The 22,494-nt window shown below is 36.6% G+C and overlaps 1 protein-coding gene across 4 annotated transcripts in view; it reads right to left on the minus strand.

Moving 5' to 3' along the window:
- Nucleotides 1-22,494, minus strand: part of Auh (AU RNA binding methylglutaconyl-CoA hydratase) — a 155,034-nt gene that overhangs the window by 64,454 nt on the left and 68,086 nt on the right. For 2 of the 4 annotated variants that reach the window (XM_071602575.1, XM_027955417.3), the window contains one exon: nucleotides 22,051-22,107. The exons of 1 other annotated variant lie outside the window; for it this stretch is intronic. In XM_071602575.1, coding sequence (XP_071458676.1) covers nucleotides 22,051-22,107 — 57 coding nt within the window. Of the gene's footprint in view, nucleotides 1-725; nucleotides 791-22,050; nucleotides 22,108-22,494 lie in introns of all 4 variants that reach the window. One more of the 4 variants, XM_027955418.2, reaches the window with a different exon arrangement.

Below are 22,494 nucleotides of genomic sequence, written 5' to 3' on the forward strand. Positions count from 1 at the left end.
AAGCCCACTGTGATTCAAATTGCTCAAAACCAGTGAGAACTGACACTTTAAAAGCAGTCACAGAGAAAAGCCTGTTATATACATAGAACAAGGAAGAGGATGACAGAAGATAATTCTTGTCAGGAAATACTATGCAACAAAGAAGACAACAGAACATCTTTAAAACTAAAGGAAAAACAAATGACAACCTAGAATTCCATATCTAGCAAAAAGATTTTCAAATACAGAGGTAAAACAAAAACTTTTTCAGACATTCAAAAGCTGAGTCTAAGCCAGGCACAGTAGTGCACACCTGTAATCCCAGCTACTCAGGAGGCTGAGGCAGGAGGATTGCAAGTTCAAGGCCAGCCTGGGCAAAGTATTGAGTCTTTCTCTCAAAATAAAAATGTAAAAAGGGCTAGGATACAGCTTAGTGGTGAAGCACCCAGATTCAATCCCCAGTATCAAAAAAAAATTAAAAAAAGAAAGAAAGAAAGAACACTAAGTTTATCACCAAAAAATGTACACTTCAGAAAAGAAGTTAACAGAGGGAAATATGGTCTACACAGAGAAATAAAAAGACCTGGCAATAATTATGTAGGTAAAAATATAAGACTTTTCCTAATTACTTAAATCTCTCAAGAATAATTAACTATGCAAACAAAGGTATAACGGTGCAGTATACATGTAAGTCAAATGCAAAAAAACAATAACATAAAGGTCAGAGAAAAAAACGAAATACTTACTATCATATGAAATGGTTTATCACTTGATGGCAGACTGTCATAATTAAAGATGTACAGTAAATGCCCTAAAACAATAAAAAACAGCAAAATAAAAACGAATAGTATAAAAACCAATGAAGATAACACAGCATCATAAAAATATTTGATTAATCCAAATGACAGCAAAAAGAAAACAGGAACAAAACCAGACAGAATAGAAAAAAATAAGAAAATGAGAAATTTAAACAACAATGTGAATAATTAAATTAAACTTAAATGACTTGAATCTCCCAATTAAAAGACAGTGGTTGTGAGATAGGATTAAAAAAACAAGGCTCACCAGTATGCTGACTAATAAACACACACAGACTAAGAATCCAGGGAGGAGAGCCCAGAAATGAACTACAAAGGGCTGCATCCGGCCATCCTAGTCAAACGTCCACGGCAGAGGCCATATGAATACCAGACACCGTTTTCAAAGCAAAGAACATCACTAAGGGGGAAAAAAAAAGATGATTTTAAAAATAATACAAAGGTCAATTCACCAAGAGATGTGAGCAAACTAAATGTCTGTGCTCTTAACAGAACTTCAAAATACAACAGAACTACAAAGAGAAAGGTGATGACTTTACAATTACAGTTGGAAATTCAAATTCTGATCTCTCAACAACTGTCAGAATAAGTGGAAAGAAAACCAGGAAAGGCATAGAAAATCTGAATAACGCTGTCAACCAACTTAATTTGTATTTACAGAACATTCTGCCAGACAAGAACTGAACATTAAAAAATGCTGAGAAGATCTAACAAAAATAGACACTGTGGTTCTAAAAAGTCAGGAAGATATCAAGTCTCCACAAACTGATCCAAAGAATGAATGTAACCTCAATCAAAATTCCAGCAGGATCTTGTAGAAGTTGACATGCTGGTTCCAAAATTCATAAAGAAACACGAAGGATCCAGATCAGATAAAACAACTTTGACAAATAAGTAGAAAAACTAATACTACCTGATTTCAAGATTATAATGCTACAGTACTCGACACAGTATAGTATTGGTATTAAAACAGACAAATAATTGGACAGAATTGTCCAGCTATAAACCACACATAAAAAACACTTCATTTTTTTTTTTTTTAAACAAAGGTACAACAAATGATGCTGGAACAAGCAGTGTCTTTATGCACAAAAAATATTAATCCATACCTCACACCATATACAAAAACTGAATAAAAATGGATAAGAGATATAAATTTAAATCAAATCAAGGAAAGTTCTAAAAAAAAAATAGGAGAAAAATATTTGTGACTTTAGGCAAGAATTTCTGAGAAATCACACCAAAAACATAATGTGTGAAAGAACAAACTGATAAACTAGACTCTGTCAAAATTAACATCTTTTGCTGTTTGAAAGACATAGTTAAGAGAATAAAGTCACAGATGGAAAGAAAACATTTATGAAGCATATACTGAATAAAGGACTTGTATTTATAATGCTCAAAATAAGGAAACTCAGAACTCAAAATTGAAACAACCCAATAAACAAGTAAAACATCTGAACAGCTATGTCACCAGAGAAGAAATACAGATGACAGAAAGGAAGCTCAATACCATCAGACATTAAGGAAATGCAAATTACAACCACAATGAGATACCCTCCTCCGGTGAGAAAGACTAAAATCAAAAAGACTGACCTTGCCCAGCAACCGCAGGGATGTGTGAAAAAACTCTGACTCTCCCTTGCTGCCAGTGAGATCCCTCACGTACTGCCGACACCAACACAGTATATACCACCAGCCTGGTAGTATATCAAAAGTATCAACACACACCTACCACGCGAAACCATCTCGGTCCTAGTCGCTGGCCTTAGTAACTGAAAGCATACATCCATACGAAGGCTCGTACATATCCTGTTCCCAGCAGCTCTATTCATAACAGCCCAAACTGAAAATAAGCTAGAGGGCCTATCCCTGTGTGAGGAGACAAACTGTGGCATACCGTAAGACGCAATACCACTCAGCAATGGGAAGAAATCAGTATTTCTAAGAGAAAGAAGTCAGGCAAATAAAGGATTACACAATGTATGATAATCACACAAAATTCCAGAAACTGAAAACTAATGTATTGTGACAAGAAGTAGTTTGGTGGTTTCATAACAAAATTTCAGCGGCGGGGAGTGGATATGTCCTTTATTTTGACTGTGGCTATGATTTCATGGATGTATATATGTCAAAAGACATAGTATCATGTGTACATATCAAAACATTTAGTACCAAACTGTATGCTAAAACATATGTGTTAATCGTATGTCAACCTTACCTCCTTAAAGCTTTACAAGTACACAGGAAAGCTTTGTAACTTGTTAAAGGCATTTGAAAAGAAGAAAAATCACAGCTAGCACCAATTAGGAACTAACAAGTGCTGATCTTTACAATGTGCCAGCACTGTTACAGGCAGTTTACACGTCCCGTCCTAGTCAGTTCTCACGACTCTGTGGGCATTATTATTAGCTTCGTTTTACAAAAGCAGCAGTGGGAAAGGGAAAAATAATCTGCTTAAAGACATACAATTTTGTGACAGTCAGGACTCCAGCCCAGAACACCTCACTGGGAAGGTTCCGCCGTGAGTGCCTACTGTGCTTCACAGGTGGAGAAAAGCTAATCATCAGAATTTCATCATAAGGCTAGCGCTAAGCTGATATGTGCGTGTAATTTCTATAAGTGAAAGAAAAGCACTCTTAATTTCACTGTTCCAAATGAGAGTTCCTGTCATCATGAGGCCAGGCACAGAAGTTCTCAGATGAAACACCCATGGGCATACACCAAAACATGCCTCTAGGACATTCCAGGCACTACAGAGTTAAAACATCAGTCACCAAAATGGATGATGTGGGAAAAGGGAATTCAATTTTATTTTTAAAGGATGAGAAAAATGAACTTCCACACTTCCTAATTTACAGGGAAAACTAATTTACTGTCTTTCATTAACTTTCCACATATTTTATTTACTTACTCTGAGACAAGGGTAGTTTTATTTGTTGGTTTGTTTGTTTGGTACTGGGGATTAAACCCAGGGGCACTTAACATTCCCAGACCTTTTTATTTTTAATTTCATGACAGGGTCTTGCTAAGTTGCTTAGGGCCTCGCTAAGTTGCTGAGACTGGCTTTATACTCACGATTCTCCTGCCTCAGCCTCCTGAGCCACTGGGATTACAAGCATGCACCACGAGGCTCAGCAAGGACAGGTTTTTGACATCTGCTTTCTACAGTGCTTCAAGTGATTCTTGAGACCATCTATTTAGCATGATACATAAAACAAACATTACAGACTATTAAAATGCAAATAAAGCTATCTTAATCACAGTTGGCCAAAAGGAAAGTAACTTGCACCTCAAAAAATGAATATTCTTCTTTTTAAAAACACAACATGCTAGTTATTAAAAACAAGAAAAAATTAAAATGAGAATAACAGACACATCAATTTGAGATTATAAAAAGCAACTGAATCAAAATCATCAATTATTTTATTATATAATTTGGACATATAAAATAATAAAGCTACTTTTTACAAAGAAAACTGGCAGTTAAATAACTTATTCCTATGATATTAATGCTGCAGTGTATTTTATAGACCCACTCTGAAGTTCACTGCCATCTTCAGGGAAAGAAATACATACATTCTGTAATACTGAGTTCCTACTAATAGACCACATCCCTTGGTCTCACACACTGGGGAATAAGAGTCAAAACGTGACTCCACAAAGATTTAAAAATTGTATAGTATTACATTTATGATCTATTTTGAGCTGGTGTTTGGACAAGTTTGATGTTTAAATCAAGATTCCTTTTTATTATTCTTCTGCATGTAGCTGCCCAATTTGTCTAATATCATAATTGCTCCCCTGAAGCCCCTCTGTACCTGTCAAATATCAACTGACCACGCTCCTATGGATCTATTTCTAGATTCTGCTGTGGGGAAGAGGGAAAGATCAACAGATCTATCCTTTCACTAATAATACACGAGTGTGCAGTGGTCTGACTTCTGGTGCAGTCTCTAAAGTGCCTCATCTACTATCAGAGACACGGGCACAGCTCAGGAGGGAATGTCCAGGGGTTAACAAAACAACGCTGTGGACTTATTTTTGCTGGTGCTGTGCAGTGCTCTGGGATGCCCTGTTTTGGGGGCCCTCTGGCCAGAACACTGGGGCTATATTTACATTACTTTGTCTTGGACTTCCAATGACTATGCCAGTGCCAAAGGTCAAGGGGTGGAAAGAAAACCCACAAAGAAAAAGCAATGGGTACTTGTCTCACCCTCTTGAGATCACAGCTCTTTGGATTAAAGAAGATGGTTGCCCTCCCTCGGAATTTTTGGTGTTTTGGTTCCTCACAGCAACTGCTAACCTTCTAAGGAAAGTATTTCCCCATGCATCAAGCCTGAATTAAAGAGAGTTTTCTCTGTCTGTACCAAAGTCCATTTGTAAGTTTCAGCATGCCTTTGGACCAGGTCAGTAAATGCTAAATGAATTCCACATTTTTATTTTCAGCCCAGACTGGCATTTGTATAACGGTCTGCTTGACTAATACTACACTTAGATATTCAACAGTGAGTTTTAACCAAGACCGTGTGAAACAATCTCTTGATTACTGCTTCCAAATCTGACTTTCTGTGTCTTGGTAGAAGGAAACTTCCCTTTTTAGTTCCTGCAGTCGGAATCCCTGGAGTCATTCCTGCATCTCTCTTTCATTTATGCTCCGATCCAATCTGTCAAGACATTCCCTTTACTCCAACTTTGAGGGACACCCAGAGTCCAATAACAACCCCATGTTCACAAGAACAAGCCGTTCCTAGCCCACATCACACTCCAATTGAACCACAGCCACAGATTCTAGCAGGAACAGGTATCCTCCTTCTAACCTGCCCTGTTATTGCCCCCTTTTAGCACAGTGGTCACAATGAAGCTTTAAAACTTTAAAGAGCATGTTGCACTTCTGTTGACAAATCCATGTGCATCCCCTTCACACTGAGGTTAAAGGGACAGTACTATAACAAACACCGCTATGATCTTTCCCTCTTCCCCACTGCTTCTTTGACAGCACCAACACTATACTCCTCCTCTGCCTCCCTACCATGGCTGTGGTGATGCAGTGAATACTCACAGCATACTCTCCCACCTAAGCCCTTTGGACTGGTGCTTTTGCCAAGATCCGTATGATTAATTTGTTGAAGGCATTTATCTTAACTCCCACATTACCTTCCCAGTGAGGCAGCCCCTGAACCCTTGTTTTACGGTGTATGCCTCCACCACCGTCAGCTGCCCTCCCCTCTCTTGTTCTACAGAACTTTGCATTTCGGCCATAAGACACAACCTGCCATCTGCTGTGCCTACTGTTCCTGTGCTAGCAGGTAGGTGCACAGTGGCAGGATCTTGTTTGTTCACAGCTACATCTCCAATGTCTACATCACTGCAGGGCTCAACAAATGTTTGCTTAGTGAATAATATGTTTGGAACACGGTGTGTGAACAAGGGGAGCAATTGCAGGACTGAGGTCAGAAGGGTGGCCAGAGAACCACCTTGTAGGCTTTGCCAACTGAGACTTACAGATTCTTGTTTCATGATGCCAGACAGAACTCACACTATTTTCTCTAAACTCAAGATACACAGTTTTAAATTGTTTGATTACAGACTTTATTGAATAGGGCAGTTAAGATACTGTACACATGTTCAAACTCTCCTACTAGGTTTCAGAAAGTCAATTCCAAGGGGCGATGGCTGAGTTCTACATATCTTTCCTCCACAGCAACTAACAAAGTGGAAAGTCAACAATTACTACCCAAACACCCTCATTAAATATAAGGAGGTGGTCACTGAATTGCAATTTAACATATAAAGAAACGAGGCTTTGCAGTGTGTATGCATATGTTTGAGGTATATTGATAAAAACACCAAAGACTTCAGAAAGGCGAATGAGTGCTAGATTTTAAGGAAGTCACCTCAGGAAGCACTACACAAGGTCCAACAATGCTATCCATTGTTCATAACACTGGTAAAATGTGTGACGTTCTCAAGCCTCTTAAGAAAATTAGTCTTATTTTTGTGGTTATATTTTTCTTCTTCCTGAAACAGTATGACCTTCTTCATCAGATTTGGCACAGAAAGATCTTTTGCTATTTATGAAAATCAAATTCACCCTCACAGGATAAAGATGAGTCATAGCTGAGGATATTCAAAAGATAAGTTCAGATTCTGATGTAAATTCTAAGAGAATTTCAACAAAGGTTATAAACAACCCTTTCCAAAATGACTACTGTGTTCAGGACAACACACACAGGATTTAAAAATCCATCATTACTTCATAGACACACCTTAAAATAGAGTTCCTGGAAAAGATGCCAAGAGACTGCCTTACTGCTAAACAGCAAACAATGACGCACAGTGACGTCCCCAGCCCTTCCCCCTGGGGAGCAGAAAATGAGACAAAACTGGGGGAGGCTCTTTTTTTGGTTCCATGAAACCTGAGTGTGCTATACTCTGTGTGTGTGTGTGTGTGTGTGTGTGTGTGTGTGTGTAAGGTTTCTAAGAGAATGCTAAAATTATACCCACAGTTATTCACTACCTTAATCAAGTGACAAAAGTTATCATCACCAGAAGTGGGAGAACCTAATATTTAGTGCTATATTAATAAAATACCAATACAACAAAGAGCATCACCCATTTGGTAGCCTCCAGAAAATATTTTAACTTAAACCTAACTATGAGGAAATACTAAGTGAAATTCAGAATGTGCAAACTTTATGAGATAATCTGCTAAACTCAAAAGAAATTAGAACTCAGGTGGGGGAAATGTGGAGATGGTGGCTAAAGTTTAAAAAGTTCAGTTAGATAGGAGAAACAGATCCAAGAGATCCATTGTACTCTGTAGTAATTACAGTTGAAATAATATGTTGCATCCATAAAAATTGCCAAGAGAAATTCTAATTATTCTCATTACATACATGCACACTAAAGCATATGGTGTGGCAAAATTAGCATATATCAGTGTATGTTTATATAAATATAGTGTATTGTATACATTTTTTTCTTGTCAAAAATTAAGGTGGTAGCAGAGGGGATATCTAGGCAGAAACCCTCAACTCCACAACAGCCCAGAAATAAGCAGTGAAAGAACAGCTGACCAGAGAGAAGCACAGACCCACAACAGGCATTTTCTGAGGATAACCCCAAGCAGCCAGCAGAGAACATCAACCTAATCCTCACAAAGAGATTCACAGAGGAGCACCCACAGACACGAGCCAACACACAGTGCACCCAGATATAAGCCCACTGACCTGCAACTTGCATATTCTAGAGAAGGCAGAAGTCCTACACCCCCTGACACACCACCCAGCACATCAACCAGAATACAGTTCTCTACCTGAGACCACTATACCCCACACATTCTGAAATGTATGTGAGGGAACACACATTAGCTATGACAGCCCTGGATACCCAAAGATTTTCTTCAGAAGGGCATGCAAAACTGTATCCCCTAACAGGGAGTAACCTAGATGTTAAGTTACAGACAATTAGAGACCATCTCCTCCAAGCCAACAGAAAACCAGTAGGTACCTGCACACACCAAAGACAGGAGGGGGGTTCCTCCAACTATATCAGAGGAGGGCTGGTATGATCAAAACCTCCACACCGTGGGAAACTTAAGTAAAGCTGTGGAGTGGTGGGAATCTTGTAAAGGTTCCAAATTCTGATAAAATCCAAATCAGGAAGACATGAATAAGTAACTCCCACTTTGGCAGGGAATATCAAAAGCAACTCTAACACCAATTTTGATCTTAGAGATATTACTTTCCATATTGAATTCATAGAGTTTCCCTTATTATTCATACTGCTGCCCTTGGCCCAATTGATTGTATTTTTATCAGGTTTTAAAGCATTTACTGGAATCATTCTTTCTTTTCCTAGCTCAATTTTATAACTGCTCCTCTTACTCCCTCCATTCCCTCCAGTACTGCCTGCAACTGTCGCAATCTCCTCCTATTTTGTTTTCTTTTTCTTATTGTATTTTTTCTATTTTTTCTTTTTTCTTTGCCCACATTTTCTCTTCTTCCTCTTTCAAGCACTACTCCATGTAATAGTAATTTTATTACTTTAAAATTGAATTTAATTTAATTACTAATTAAGCAATTTGTTGCTTTAATAACTAACTGTTCAACCTATTCAAGAACATTACAACAATTTTAATTGGATTAGAGGAACTATGGTTCAGTAAGTTTTAATTCCCCACCTCTGCCTTAAGGTTTATTGGTATATGGCTTTGCTTGGAAGTGGTTGTAGTTAATAAGGTTTAGTATCTTTTTTCAAAGTGGTGCTGATACTGGGCACAGAAGATACATATTGAGTGGGTATATCAATACTTGGATATTCACTCATCTTGGGACACTTAAGAGAAAGAAGCACACTCAACAATTCCGCACCTAGAAGTAGAAGAGATAACCACCCAAGTAGGTGGGGAGACATACAAACAATATGAAAAAACAAGAAAACAAACAACATTAAATAGCCCATAACACTTCAATCAATGATCTTGCTGACACCACGGTGGAGGAAACATTGTCTGAAGAATTTAGAAAGTTCATAATTAAACTGTTCAATGAACTAAAAGATGAAAGAAATGAGCTTAGAGAGAAAATACAGGAAGTGAAAGATCATTTCAATAAAGAGAGACTCTGAAAAAAAAAAAAAAAAAAACCACAAATCTTGGAAATGAAAGACTCAATAAATCAAATTAAAATTCAACTGGAAACATCCCCAACAGATTAGACCACAGAGAAGACAGACTCTTAGGCCCTGAAAACAAAGTATATAATACTGAAAATAAAACTGACAATAAAGAAAAGATGTTTAGAGACCATGAACGGAATATTAAAGAAATCAGGGATAACATTTGGAGGCCAAATCTAAGAATCACTGACTGGCATAGTAGAAGACACTGAAATGCAAATTAAAGAAATACAAAACTTTTTTGGGGGGTAGGGGGGCATCAGTATCTGGAACTGAACTCAAGGGCACTCGACCACTGAGCCACATCTCCAGCCCAATTTTGGATTTCATTTAGAGACAGGGTCTCACTGAGCTGCTTGGTACCTCACTAAGTTGCTTTGAATCTGTGATCCTCCCACCTTGGCCTTCCCAGCTGCTGGGATTACAGGCATGTGCCAGTGCACCCGCCAAGAAATACAGAACTTTTTAATGAAACAATCAGAAGATTTTCCAAGAGACACTAGAACTCCAAACAGGCAAGATAAAAAAGGATCCTCTCCAAAACATGTTATATTTAAAATGCATAATATACTGAACAAAGACAGAATTTTAAAAGCCACATCAGAAAAACATCAGGTCACATTCAGAAGTCAATTAAGACTCTCCACTGACTTCTCAGCCCCGAATCTAGAAGCCCAGAGGACTTGAAATAATATATATTCCGCCCTTAAAGATAACAGGTACCAACCAAAACTATTATCCAGCAAAACTATTCTTCAAAATTGAAGTTACAATGAAAATGTTCCATGGTGATCAGAAAATGAAAGAATTCATAACCACTAAGTCAGCATTATAAAACATACCCAATGAAATATTTCATGCAGAAGAAAAGAAAAATAAATATGAGAGCCAGTATATGAAAGCATCTCACTAGAATAATAACCAATTACAGAAGAATTAAGTTTAAATTAAGCATTAGAAACAACTCAAAATGGCAGGGAATAAAAAAAACATCTCTATAATAACACTGAATGTAAATGGTCTAAGATATGCAGTCAAAAGACAGACTGGCACAAACGATTAAAAAAATAAGACTCAATCACACATTTTTTTTATAAGAGACTCACATTACAACCAAAGACATTCACAGGATAAAGGTAAAACAAAAGGTGGGAAAAGATATACTATGCAAATGGAAACCAAAAGCAAGCAGCAGTAACTACTCTAATATCTCACAAAGAGACTTCAAGCCAAAATTAATCAGAATAGACAAGGAAGGTCACGTCATACTAGTTTAGGGAATTATCAAACAGGATATAATGACTGCAAATGTGTACACTCACCTGTGTATACAGAACAAAACTTTCTCAATATAAAGAATCAAATAGACCCCAGTACAAAAACACTGGGTGACTTCAACACACCTATCTCACCAACACAGAAGTCAACCAGATGTAAACTAAGTAAAGACTCTACAGAACTAAAAATACTACTAATTAAATGGATCTAACAGACATCTATCGAATATTTCATCCATCAAAAACCAAATTTACTTTCTTTCTTCTCAGCTGCATGTGAAACCTTCTCTAAAACAGCTCATATTTTAGGACACAAAACAAGATATTTTTTTTAAAAGGGGGGGCAGGGAGATAATCTCTGGTATCTTGTAAGATCATAGTGGAATGTATTAGAGCTCAATAACAAGATAAAAAGCAGAAACTATTCTAACATGGAGATTAAATAATACACTTTGAGTGAGAAATGAGTCATGAAAATATCAGGAGAAATCAAATAAATCCTTAGAAACAAATAAAAATAGAGATACAACATAACAAAATCTCTGTGAAAGTATGAAGACATTTCTAAGAGGAAAGTTTATAGCACTGAGTGCCAACATTTAAGAAATCAGAAAGATCCCAAAATGACAATCTAAAGTTACCCCTCAAGGCTCTAGAAAAGAAGAAACTAATTTCAAAATCAATAGAAAACAGGAAAAATAAGGTCAGAGCCAAAATTAATGAAATTAAGGGAAAAACATACAAAGGACAAATGGAACAAGGAGATGGTTCTTTGAAAAGATAACAAGATTGATAAACTAACCACAGACAACACCCAAATCAACAAAATAAGAAATGAAAAAGAAGACATCAACACACATAATTCTGAAATCCAGAGGATCATTAGAAATCATTTTAAAGATATATACTCCAATAAACTGGAAAATCTGGAAGATCCTAACCAATGTCTAGATAAACAACTAAAGACCAATACCCCTGAAGAAAACAGATGCAAAAGTCCCTAATTTAAATATTAGCAAACCTCACTCAAAAATACATTAGGAAGATAGTAGTACACCATGATCCAACAGGTTTCATTGAGGAATGCAAGTTTGGTTCAACATATCCAAATCAATACATGTAATTCACCATATAAATAGAATTAAGGGCAAGAATCATACAATCATCTCAATAGATGCAGAAAAAAGTCTTTGGCAAAATCCAGCACCTTTTCATGCTAAAAATGCTGGAGAAACTAGGAACAGAAGGAACTTACCTCAAAATTATAAAGGCTATCTATGACAAATCCAATCCAGCATAATACCGAATGAATAAAAACCAAAAGCATTTCTTCTAAAATCAAGAACAAGGCAAGGATGTCCACTCTCACCACTCCAATTCAGTTTAGTTCCTTGAAACCCTAACTAGGACATTCAGGCAAAAAGGAAATTAATGGGATTATAAATAGGAAAAGAAGTTAAATTAAATCAACAGCTTTCCTATACTCAAATAATGAGCCAACTGAGACAGAAATCAGGAAAACTATCCCATTCACAATAACCTCAAAAAATAAAATATTTAAGAAAAAATCTAATCAAGGAGGTAAACGACCCCTATAATGAAAACTACAGAACACTAAAGAAAGAAACTGAAAAAGACCTCAGAAAATGGAAAGACCTCCCATATTCTTGGATAGGCAAAATTAATATTGTCAATAAATGGCCATACTACAAAAAGCAATATATAGATTTAATGCAATCCCCATCAAAACACGACATTCCTCACAGAACTAGGAAAGAAAGTCCTTAAAAGTTCATTTAAGAAGAAAAAAAAAAAAGACCCTCAAAACCAATGAAATACTGAGCAAGAGTAATGCTACAGTCATCACAATACTTGATCTCAAATTATACTATAGAACTACAGTAACAAAAATGCATGATATTGGCATCAAAACAGACATGAAGATGGATAGGATAGGATAGGATAGGACAGGACAGACAGAGACAAGGACAGTCATCTGATACTCAAGTCTTTCTAACAAATAGTGCTAGGAAAACTGGATATCCACACAGAGAAGAATCCTTTTTGCCTTGCCCAAAACTCAACTCAAAGTGGGTCAAAACAGTACTTAGACCAAAAATTTTACATATGCTAGAAGAAAACATAGGTTCAACACTCTGACATAATGGCACCAGTACCTAAATTCCTTAATAGGATTCTTAAATCTCAAATAATAAAACCAAGAATCACAAGTGGGACGGCATCAAACTAAAAACATTCTGCAAGGCAAAGGAAATAATTGAGCATGAAGACAGAGAGCTTACAGAATGAGAGAAAAATCTGCCAGCTACTCCTGACAGGGGATTAATTAATCCAGGATATATAAAGAACTCAAAAAGTCTAAAACCAAAAAAGCAAATAACCCATTGAATAAATGGGCAAAAGAACTAAACACACATGTCTCAAAAGAAGAAATAAGAGTTGGGCATGGTGGTGTACACCTGTAATCCCAGTGGCTCAGGAGGCTTAGGCAGGAGGATGAATTCAAAGCCAGCCTAAGCAAATCAGCGAGGCCCTAAGCAACTCAGTGAGATCCTGTCTCTAAATAAAATATATTTTTAAAAAAGAAGAAATAAAAATGGTTAACAAATATATGAAAAAATATTCGATATCCCTAAATATCAGGGAAATGCAAATCAAAACTATGTTAAGATTTCAAGCGCCAGGCACAGGGGCACATGTATACCTGTAATCCCAGCAGGTGGGGAAGCTAAAGCAGGAGGATGGCGGGTTCAAAGCCAGCCCCAGTAAGAGCTATGTACTAAACAACTCAGAGAGATCCTGTCTCTAAATAAAATATAAAATAGGGCTGGGGATATGGCTCTGTAGGTCAAGTGCCCCTGAGTTCAATTCTGGTACCCCTGTCCTACCAAAAAAAGATTTCATCTCACTCCAATTACAATGACAATCATAAAAAATACAAATAATAAAAAAAAATGCTGGCAAGAACGTGGGGATAAAGGTGTTTCTCATACATTGTTGGTGGGACTACACAACCACTTTGGAAAGCAGTATGAAGATTCTTCAAAAGACTAGGAATAGAACTACCATTAAACATACCTACCTAACTCCTTGGTATTTATTCAAAGGAACTAAAATCAGCATACTAAAGTTTTTTGGTGGTACCAGGCATTGGTCTATGTTCCCTCAACTCTTTTCAGCTTTCATGAACAGGACCACCTCAGGAAAAAGGTCAGAAAACTTTTAAAATTCTATATTTGTTAAACTCATAATTTTGATCCAATATGCATAGGTTAATATGTTTTTCTGATTACACTCTGCTTTATTCTAAGGCCAATTTACAACGGTTAACTCTCAATCAAATAGGTTTTTAAAAAAATAAGCTACAAGGCTTTTTGTTTGTTTGCTTTGTGTGGGTGCACCAGTGTACTGACTATATGTATTGTCATGTCTATATATTTGGTACAAAAAATTGACATATGAGCTCATAAATTAAAATTTAAAAAAATTGATCCAAATACTTTTGGTTAATATGATTTAAAAGGGTCAATTCAAATCGGGAAAATAGATAAAAGTACAAATGTCTTTAAAGTTACTAATGCACAGTTTTGTTTCTAGATGGTTAAACAGCTGTTAAAATGTTAATGTCTATAAAGTGTTTGATATCCATCGTCTCTAGGATTTTTATTCAACAACAAAAAAAGATTACTAATACTATTTAATGCACTTGTCTGATACCTTGTTTTTAAAAAAGATACATAAATTACATCTAAACGTATATGAAATGAATCATGGATGTGTTTGCTAGAGACATCTAATTGGTTTACAAAGTTAAAATGCTGTCTGTTAAATAAAATATCAAGTACTCTTAACTCCTTAAATTCCAGAAAGTAAAATATTTAAACAATGTTGGCGTTTTCATAAATTGGTAAACTAAAAAGGAAATTTAAAATTATCTTGTGTTATTATAAAAACAAGGTTACTGTAAATTACAAAGTCCCAACAGGTATAATTCTACACACAAGGAGTCAAGAGGTTTCAACTGTATTTCAATTAAAGTACTGTAAATAATAAATATTTCATCTTATTAAAATATATTAATTTATCTAAATTCAAAAATTTATAAGGTTTATTTCAAGGTACAAACAAAAAAAGGATCAATGGATTAAAAATTATTAAAAAGTTCTAAATATAAAAATATATTTAATAAAAAACGTTTCCAGGTAAAAAGTCTTCATGTGATAAAATATAATACATGTAAGTAAACAATAAAAGGGTCTAATTAAGTAATATAAATGTCTATAAATAAAAGACAAATATTAAAAGGTTTATATGTAACTAAGTTGGTTATATATGTAACATAAATAGTTAAAACTATTCAAGGTTGTTCCCTAAAGACAAACAATAATGTATTGATATATTTATATGTTAAAATAACAAAAACTTCTAAAAATATTAGTTACATTGTGTCTGTTAAGTTTTATCCCCTAGAACAAGTAATCTTGGAGAAATTAAGGTTTGTACATCTGTGGCTAAACAGCAACTGTTATTTTAAAGTATTGTCCTACATTACAGAGTCTAGATTTTCCTTTAAAAGCTAACCTTGGTTAATATAAAAACATCAATAAAAATGTGGTAAATATGTTCATATCTTTCAGGTATACAAGTCTTTAAGGTAAAAAAGGTTTAAAGAAACATTTTATCAAGCTGGTATTCTCCAAACTAAAATTGTCTGTAATGGTAATTTAAACTTATAAAGATAATAAATTTTATTGGAGATTTATTTATATCATTTGATGTTTTGTAACCAAATCTTATGTTATCTTTTACAATAAGATACAAAAATTTAAAGATATTTTAAAAAGTAAGAGAGCCTAATTTTTTAAAGATTAATATTATAAAACATTTTGCCACTTTTCCACCTGGAAAAAAATGTTAAGGGCTCTCAGCCTTTCCTTAATTAATGTTTCAGATGTATGTCATATTGTACTACTACTATTCATACAGAGTCAGAAAACAATATACGTAAACTTTATAAAATTATATCTAAAAAGAGAGACAAAGATCAACTTTAAAACTAAAACATTTTACCTAAGATTGTGAAGAACCCTGCCTTACCTGAGATAAGGCTCTGCCTCCCACCTTACAGCATGTCAAAGTAGGCCAGATTTCAGTTAATTCAAAGTTATATTCAAAAATTAACTTTATTGGAAAAATTACTGTGATCTCAAATAAAAAATATAATGTATAACTCAGCCAAGGCTCAAAATTATATACAAGCTAAATATGATTTTACTATTGTTAATTTCACTTTGTATTTTCATTATAACTAAAAAAAAAAAAAAAAAAATGTGACCACTACACTTAGAGCAACCAAGAGACCTTTACTGTGACAGTGTCTGATTAACACAAAAGAGAGAGAAGGAAAAAGAGAAAGGAAAAAAAGTGAGAGGGAGAATGAGAGACAGGGAAAGTGAGAGAAAAAGGAGAGAGCAAGAGAGGAGGACCTGGCAAAAGAGAGTTTTTATAGCCAAAATCTAATGGAGTCTCTGGGTCTATAAGCTGCCTTGTTGGCGTAGAGTGATTGGATCATACAGTAGAGGCTAAGGTGTCATCTTCTCCTTCAGGCAGATCTTCAGCATTACATAAATTAATAAATAAAATAAGGATATTGTGTTATGTAAAAATTAACTGTAAAACATAAAAGTTAAAGCCCAGCATTCTTACTTTAAAACTGGTAAAACTAACTTACTGGATGTTCAAGGCCAAATTTAAATATTAAGGTTAAAATAAAGGGGGCCAAAGAAACCAATATTTGGCTCTTGCCCTCTAAGTCAGCCTGAACCCAGGACAGGGGGAAAAGCTTTGCAACTCTGGGCCACATAACCTCCCGATAAGGGGGATTAATGAGACGTCTCCTCTGGAGAACAGAAAGCCAATGAGTGTACATGCTGCAAAAGAGGAGGGTCATTGAAAAGGGGAGACATGCCTGATGCTTCCAAGTGAAGCCATATGGTCAGCAAGACCTTGACCCATCCTAATGCAGATGACACTAACAGAGCTAAAGTGCTACTCACAAGTTCCCCCAAAAAATGTCCTCCAAGGAAACTCAGCTGACTCTTACCAACAGATAGGAACAAGGTCAGTTTGACCAGCTTGGTCTTAAACACCTAGCAAAAACAGTTAAAACCAAAGCACAGCCATTCCTGGACATTTAAAAACAAACAAGTTATTTTAATGTAACTTAAAATGTACACTAGTGTTAGCATCCCCAAAAATAAGTAAGACTGGAGACAACAGAAGAGAAATTCTTAGGCAAAAATGCCTGATAACTACCAATAAACACTGCCAGAAGTTTTTAGTCAGTTTAAGGCCTACAGATCTTCCTAACCTCCTACACAGGAAGATATAATCAGTGTTTATTAATATAATTATCTAATCCTAAGTAACAAAGGATCTTTACTGAACACAGAGGTTATGCCAAAAAGGTATTTTTACAAAAATCAGATGACATTAACAATAATTTAACTAAATGTTGTGTCTACATTCCTGATAATTCTGACAACGTTAAAGAAAAAAAAAAAAAAGTGCCTTATTAGGCTTTGTTAGGCCTTGTTATGGGGACATTTTCTCAGGTCTTTCTTTCACCTCCTGGTAAACAATTATTAATTTCTGTCATTTTCATGATATTCATGGACAGGTTCCAGATGCTACAACTGCTATTTGTATTAATCTTACTCCAGCACTCGTGTCTTTTTGTTTCTCTCATAGAAGTGCCCACCCCAGGTGAATTGACATCCTGTTCCTCCTGAGCCACATTTTTACCATGGACTCCTTGACCCACTTGGTTTCTAAAAAGGGACTCCAAACTGCTTATCCACTGCACATTGCCCCTTTTCAGCTGGAAGTAGCAAGAACAGTCATCGCCCTTTTCCCTTACGGCAGTAGGAGGTCCCTAATATTAGAGAAAAAAATTACAGTCAACATAGATGTTCGCCAATATGTCTAGCTCAGGAAGATGTACCTGGGAAACTGCTCCCAAGATCACCCTGGGTAATCTCCCATAAAGAGACACTTACTTCCACAACCCAACTTATAAGTGGGACAACTCCCCATTCACCAAAAATTGTGCTTCTCTGTTCCCACTTTGAACTCCTTGACTAAATCTCCAACCTGTCAATAACCCTGAACTATGTAACCTACTATTTTGATGGAGTAAAGGGAAAAGAACACCTGGACTTATTAAAAGGCCAGGGCCCACTGATTTATCACATAGACTGGCTGCCCCCGTTTTAGTTCCCCTCCTGGCTGGTTTGGGAAGTCCCTCAGCTGTCAAATAGATATAGATTTAGGAAAACTAGAAAGGTCGATCTCCAAACTAGAGGTTTCACTAGACTCTCTAACAGAAATAGTCTTCCAAAATAGATGAGGTCTAGATGGTCTCTTTCTGAAACAAGGAGGACTTTGTATGGCTCCAAGAGAAACTTGTTTCTATGCAAACCATTCTGGGATAATAAAGGACAGTTTGGCGCTTGTGAGAAACAGGTTAAAGGAAAGAGATGAAGCACTAGAAACTTCAGGCAATTGGTTCTAAAACCTATTCTCATGGTCCCCTTAGTTGACTACCATCATTTCAGCCGTAGTTGGGCCTCTAGTCCTTCTCCTGATTGGTATTACTGTAGGATCCTGCCTCTTAAAAACCCTCCTAAACCATATACACAAGAATATAGGTGAGGTCAAGGTTATGTCTTGCGAGCCCAGTACAGTCCCTTAAACACATAAAGATGGAAAAAAAACCTGAGGCCTAATGATGTGCAAGATTGACATCAAACCTACTAAAACCAGTGGGGAATGTGATAGTAGGAGCAAATGTGACTCCATTTGGTTTTATGACTTCATCCTGTAAAACAACCAGGCCAAGTAGAAGAGTCATGACTGGGGCAAGATGTTCTTTTCCTTTTGCTATAGAAACCTTTAAGAACACGGAACTACCTAATGGGGCATTGTTTCTGTAACTAGGGTAACGGGGCTCTGTTTCTGTAACTGGGGTGACTGGGCTAACTGTGACTGGTTAGGCTTCCCTCTGCTTGACTGCACTCTCCTGCTTCTGTAACCTGGCTTGCTTGCATTGGCTAGACCCCCTGAACATCCCTTTTGCGGTTTTCAGGCTTATAAGGAGTGCCCTTGCAATTGTTCGGGGCTGATCAGGGGAACAGCTTTATGTTCTGGTCAGCCGCCACCAGTGTGCTTCAATAAAGGCTTGATTTGATTATACGTGAGTGGTCTGGAAGTCAGTTTATGAAACCCTGTGATGAAGCTTCAACTATAACAGTACAATGAATCAAAATGCATTCTGCTGCCATATGTGTGTGTGTGTGTGTGTGTGTGTGTGTGTATAATTAAAATAAATAAATTTTTAAAAAAAGAAAAAGAGAATCAGCTATTTTTGGCAGGGGGGGGGGGGGGGGGGCGGCACACAGTACCAGGAATTGAACTCAGGGGCGCTCGACCACTGGGCCACATCCCCAGCCCTTTTCTGTATTTTATTTAGAGACAGAGTCTCACTGAGTTGCTTAGTGCCTCCCATTGCAGAGGCTGGCTCTGAACTCACAATCCTCCTGCCTCAGCCTCCCAAGTCACTGGGATAACAGATGTGTGCCATCGTGCCCAGCCAGAACCAGCTGTTATAAATAAATGGGAAAATATTAAAGCACTATAATTTTTATGATAAAATTCATTTAATAAAAATTAGAAAAATGATACCATTCATGAGAAAACATGAGAACAAATTCATTCAAATCTACCAAAAAAAAAAAGTATTCTAATTAATGGGTCCACTTGAAAAGAATGCTGAAGAACTTAAGTACACTGGGGAGAAATTCTGATTTCTGGAACTCACAAGGCATAGCACATTGCCACTCACAATGCCACTCATGAGGCATTCACAACGGAAGGAAGGAAGCCAATAAAGCTCACCCTCATTTCTGAAGTACAATCCATTTTTTTCATTATAGAAGTGTTTTAACTTTTGGTTGTTTTAATACAAAACACTTCATCTTCAAGGCATGGTAAGTATTCAAATTATCAAGTTCAGTTTCCTCCCATCCCCAATCTCTTCCACCTACTAACCCTTGTCTAAACATATTACTTTAATATCATTGAAAAGTGACAGTATCAGTTTCCAAAGAGTGCTGTAACAAAAAATACCACATATTAACAACAACAGAAATTTATTCTCTCAGTTTTGGAGGGCAGAAATCCAAAATCAAGGTCTCTGTGAGGCTGGATCCTTCTGGAGACTCTGAAGGAGAAACTGTCCCATGGTGCCCTCCCCCACACTTTGGTGGCTGCAGACTATCCTTGGCATTGCCTGGCTTATGTGTGCATTATTCCCCTGTCTTCACATGATCTTCTCTTCTGCCTGTTTCTTTTCTTTCTTGTAAGGACACTTTCTCATTGAACCTAAGAGTCCCTCAGATAATACAGGATATGCTCATTTTGAGACCCTTTAATTACATCTTTAATGATCGTCTTTCCAAATAAGGTCACATTTATAGGCTCCAAGATTGCCATAGCTTGTGGGGAGGAACGAGGATGCACCATGCAAGCCACTATCTTTCTAAGATTAGTTATATCCTAATTACCCCCAAATGTTTATTTCTTAAAAGAAATTCCAAAATGTGCAATGTCACACTTTTTCTCCATTTCATTTTATTTCACAATTAGTTATCTGGTAATTTTTTTCAAATAGATTCATTCTCTTATAAACCCTTCTCTAGTGTTTTCATTAGTTACTATGGACAAGGTAGGCATGGTAGAACAGGTAGATATTAAATGCTTTGGGCCTAAAAAATAGCATTTTTGTGGATGACCAAAATAGAATACTCTCGTGCATGAACTGAGTAGTCTTCAATTTCACTATAACTTAAGTTTAAATTTCTACCTACCTTATGTTTTAATTCTTTACCCTACCCAGGACACATACTCTTTAAACATACAATTTAAACCTATTCATCTGCAGACATCTGTCATGTTCAACACTGTATTTAATTTTTACACGGTACAGTTATTTCATCCATAACACTGATAAGCTGTCATTTACGTGTGAAAGTTACCAAGGAAGATTACTATACCATACACATCCTTAAATGAAGACAACTGTTTCAAAGAAGGACATCATGAAATGGGAATATCTCCAAATTCTCTAAATCACAATAGCAAAAAATTCAGATTTATAAATGATGCAAAATTTCACTGTCAATGTTGAAATGGTGCTTTCTTATATGACACTCACAAAAGCAGCAGCTCATCTATGTTCTTCATGGGAACAGAAGAAACAAAACCTCCTCAGCTCCAAATTCAGGCTACCCACTAACCGCAACCTTTGTCCTGCTGTACAAAAACAAAAAATATGGCCCAAAGCCTGGGAAGATGCTCATTTGGATCTGAAATGTTCCCCAAAGGCCCATGTATTCAAGGCCTGGCCCCAGCTTTGTTTTCTTGGCTGGCGGGGCCTGATGGGAGGAAGCGAGGTCACTGTGGGCATGCCATTAAAGGTGGTTTTGGAACTCAGGTCCCTTTTTCCCTCTTTGCCTTCCAGCTGCCATGTAATTTCTCACCACGGGTCCAAAAGCAATGGAACCAACCATGGACTGAAACTTCCAAAACCATGAGCCAAGGTAAACCTGTCCTCCTCCTACATGGTCTACCTCAGGTATTTTGTCCCAGTGATACAAAGATGACCAACAGAGAAGCCATCTCTCCTCTTCTACTCAGGGTCTGACTGTGTGCAGGAAGCTCTCAGTTAGGGCACACACATTTAAATGCATGAATAAAAGTTCCAAAACTGGAGCTGGGGTTGTGGCTCAGTGGTAGAGCACTTGCCTAGCATGTGTGAGGCACTGGGTTCAATCCTCAGCACCACATATAAATAAATGAACTAAATAAAGGCCCATCAACATCCAAAAAATACTAAAAAAAAAAAAAAAAAGTTTCAAAACTGCCAGGTAGTCCTTTAACAAGAGATCCAAGCAGTGATATCAATGTGGACTGTACAATAATTGAAAACTTAAAATAACATAGAAAAGCAAAGAAAACAGCACAAAAAGAAAGTAATAGCCAGTATATGACCACCATCTGCAGCTAAAAAGGAGCATATTTTGAATAGGGATTTCACTAAAAGAGCCAACAATACAGGAGTCTCCTCTGCCTTTTCCATGAACAGAATTTTGCCTTAGACACTGTAACTGGGAACACAGTAAGAATACTGAGAGACGGGAGTGAAGAACTCATACCTCCACCAGGAATAATTGCCAACTTTGTTTCAACCAGGCCCATTTTTGCAGAGGAAGCTAAAAAGAAAAAAGAAAATTAAGAAACATACACATCATAGCATTAAAAAACCACAACTTGAAAGCGTTAGTAAACTAAGATACATTAAAACACTGTTTACTAATTTAACTGGTGTCACTATTTTTATAATCACTTCAAAAGATACTTAGAGAAACAAGAAAATACTCTAAATTACTTATATATAAGGAGAGTAACACAACATTTTCTGTTAAAAACTGCTTGGCAGTGAATTCATTTTGGATGGTAAAAGACAAGAACTGTAACTATATTATTAGAGCTAATACTACCAAGTCATATTTGAAGGCTTGGATCTCAGTAATTATTCAGGATCAGGAGAGAGACTGTGTCTGACAAGCACAAATTCTTTAGCTGCCTGAATTGTCCCC

The sequence above is a fragment of the Marmota flaviventris genome, chromosome 16 (assembly GCF_047511675.1).
Source record: "Marmota flaviventris isolate mMarFla1 chromosome 16, mMarFla1.hap1, whole genome shotgun sequence".
Taxonomy (NCBI): domain Eukaryota; kingdom Metazoa; phylum Chordata; class Mammalia; order Rodentia; family Sciuridae; genus Marmota; species Marmota flaviventris.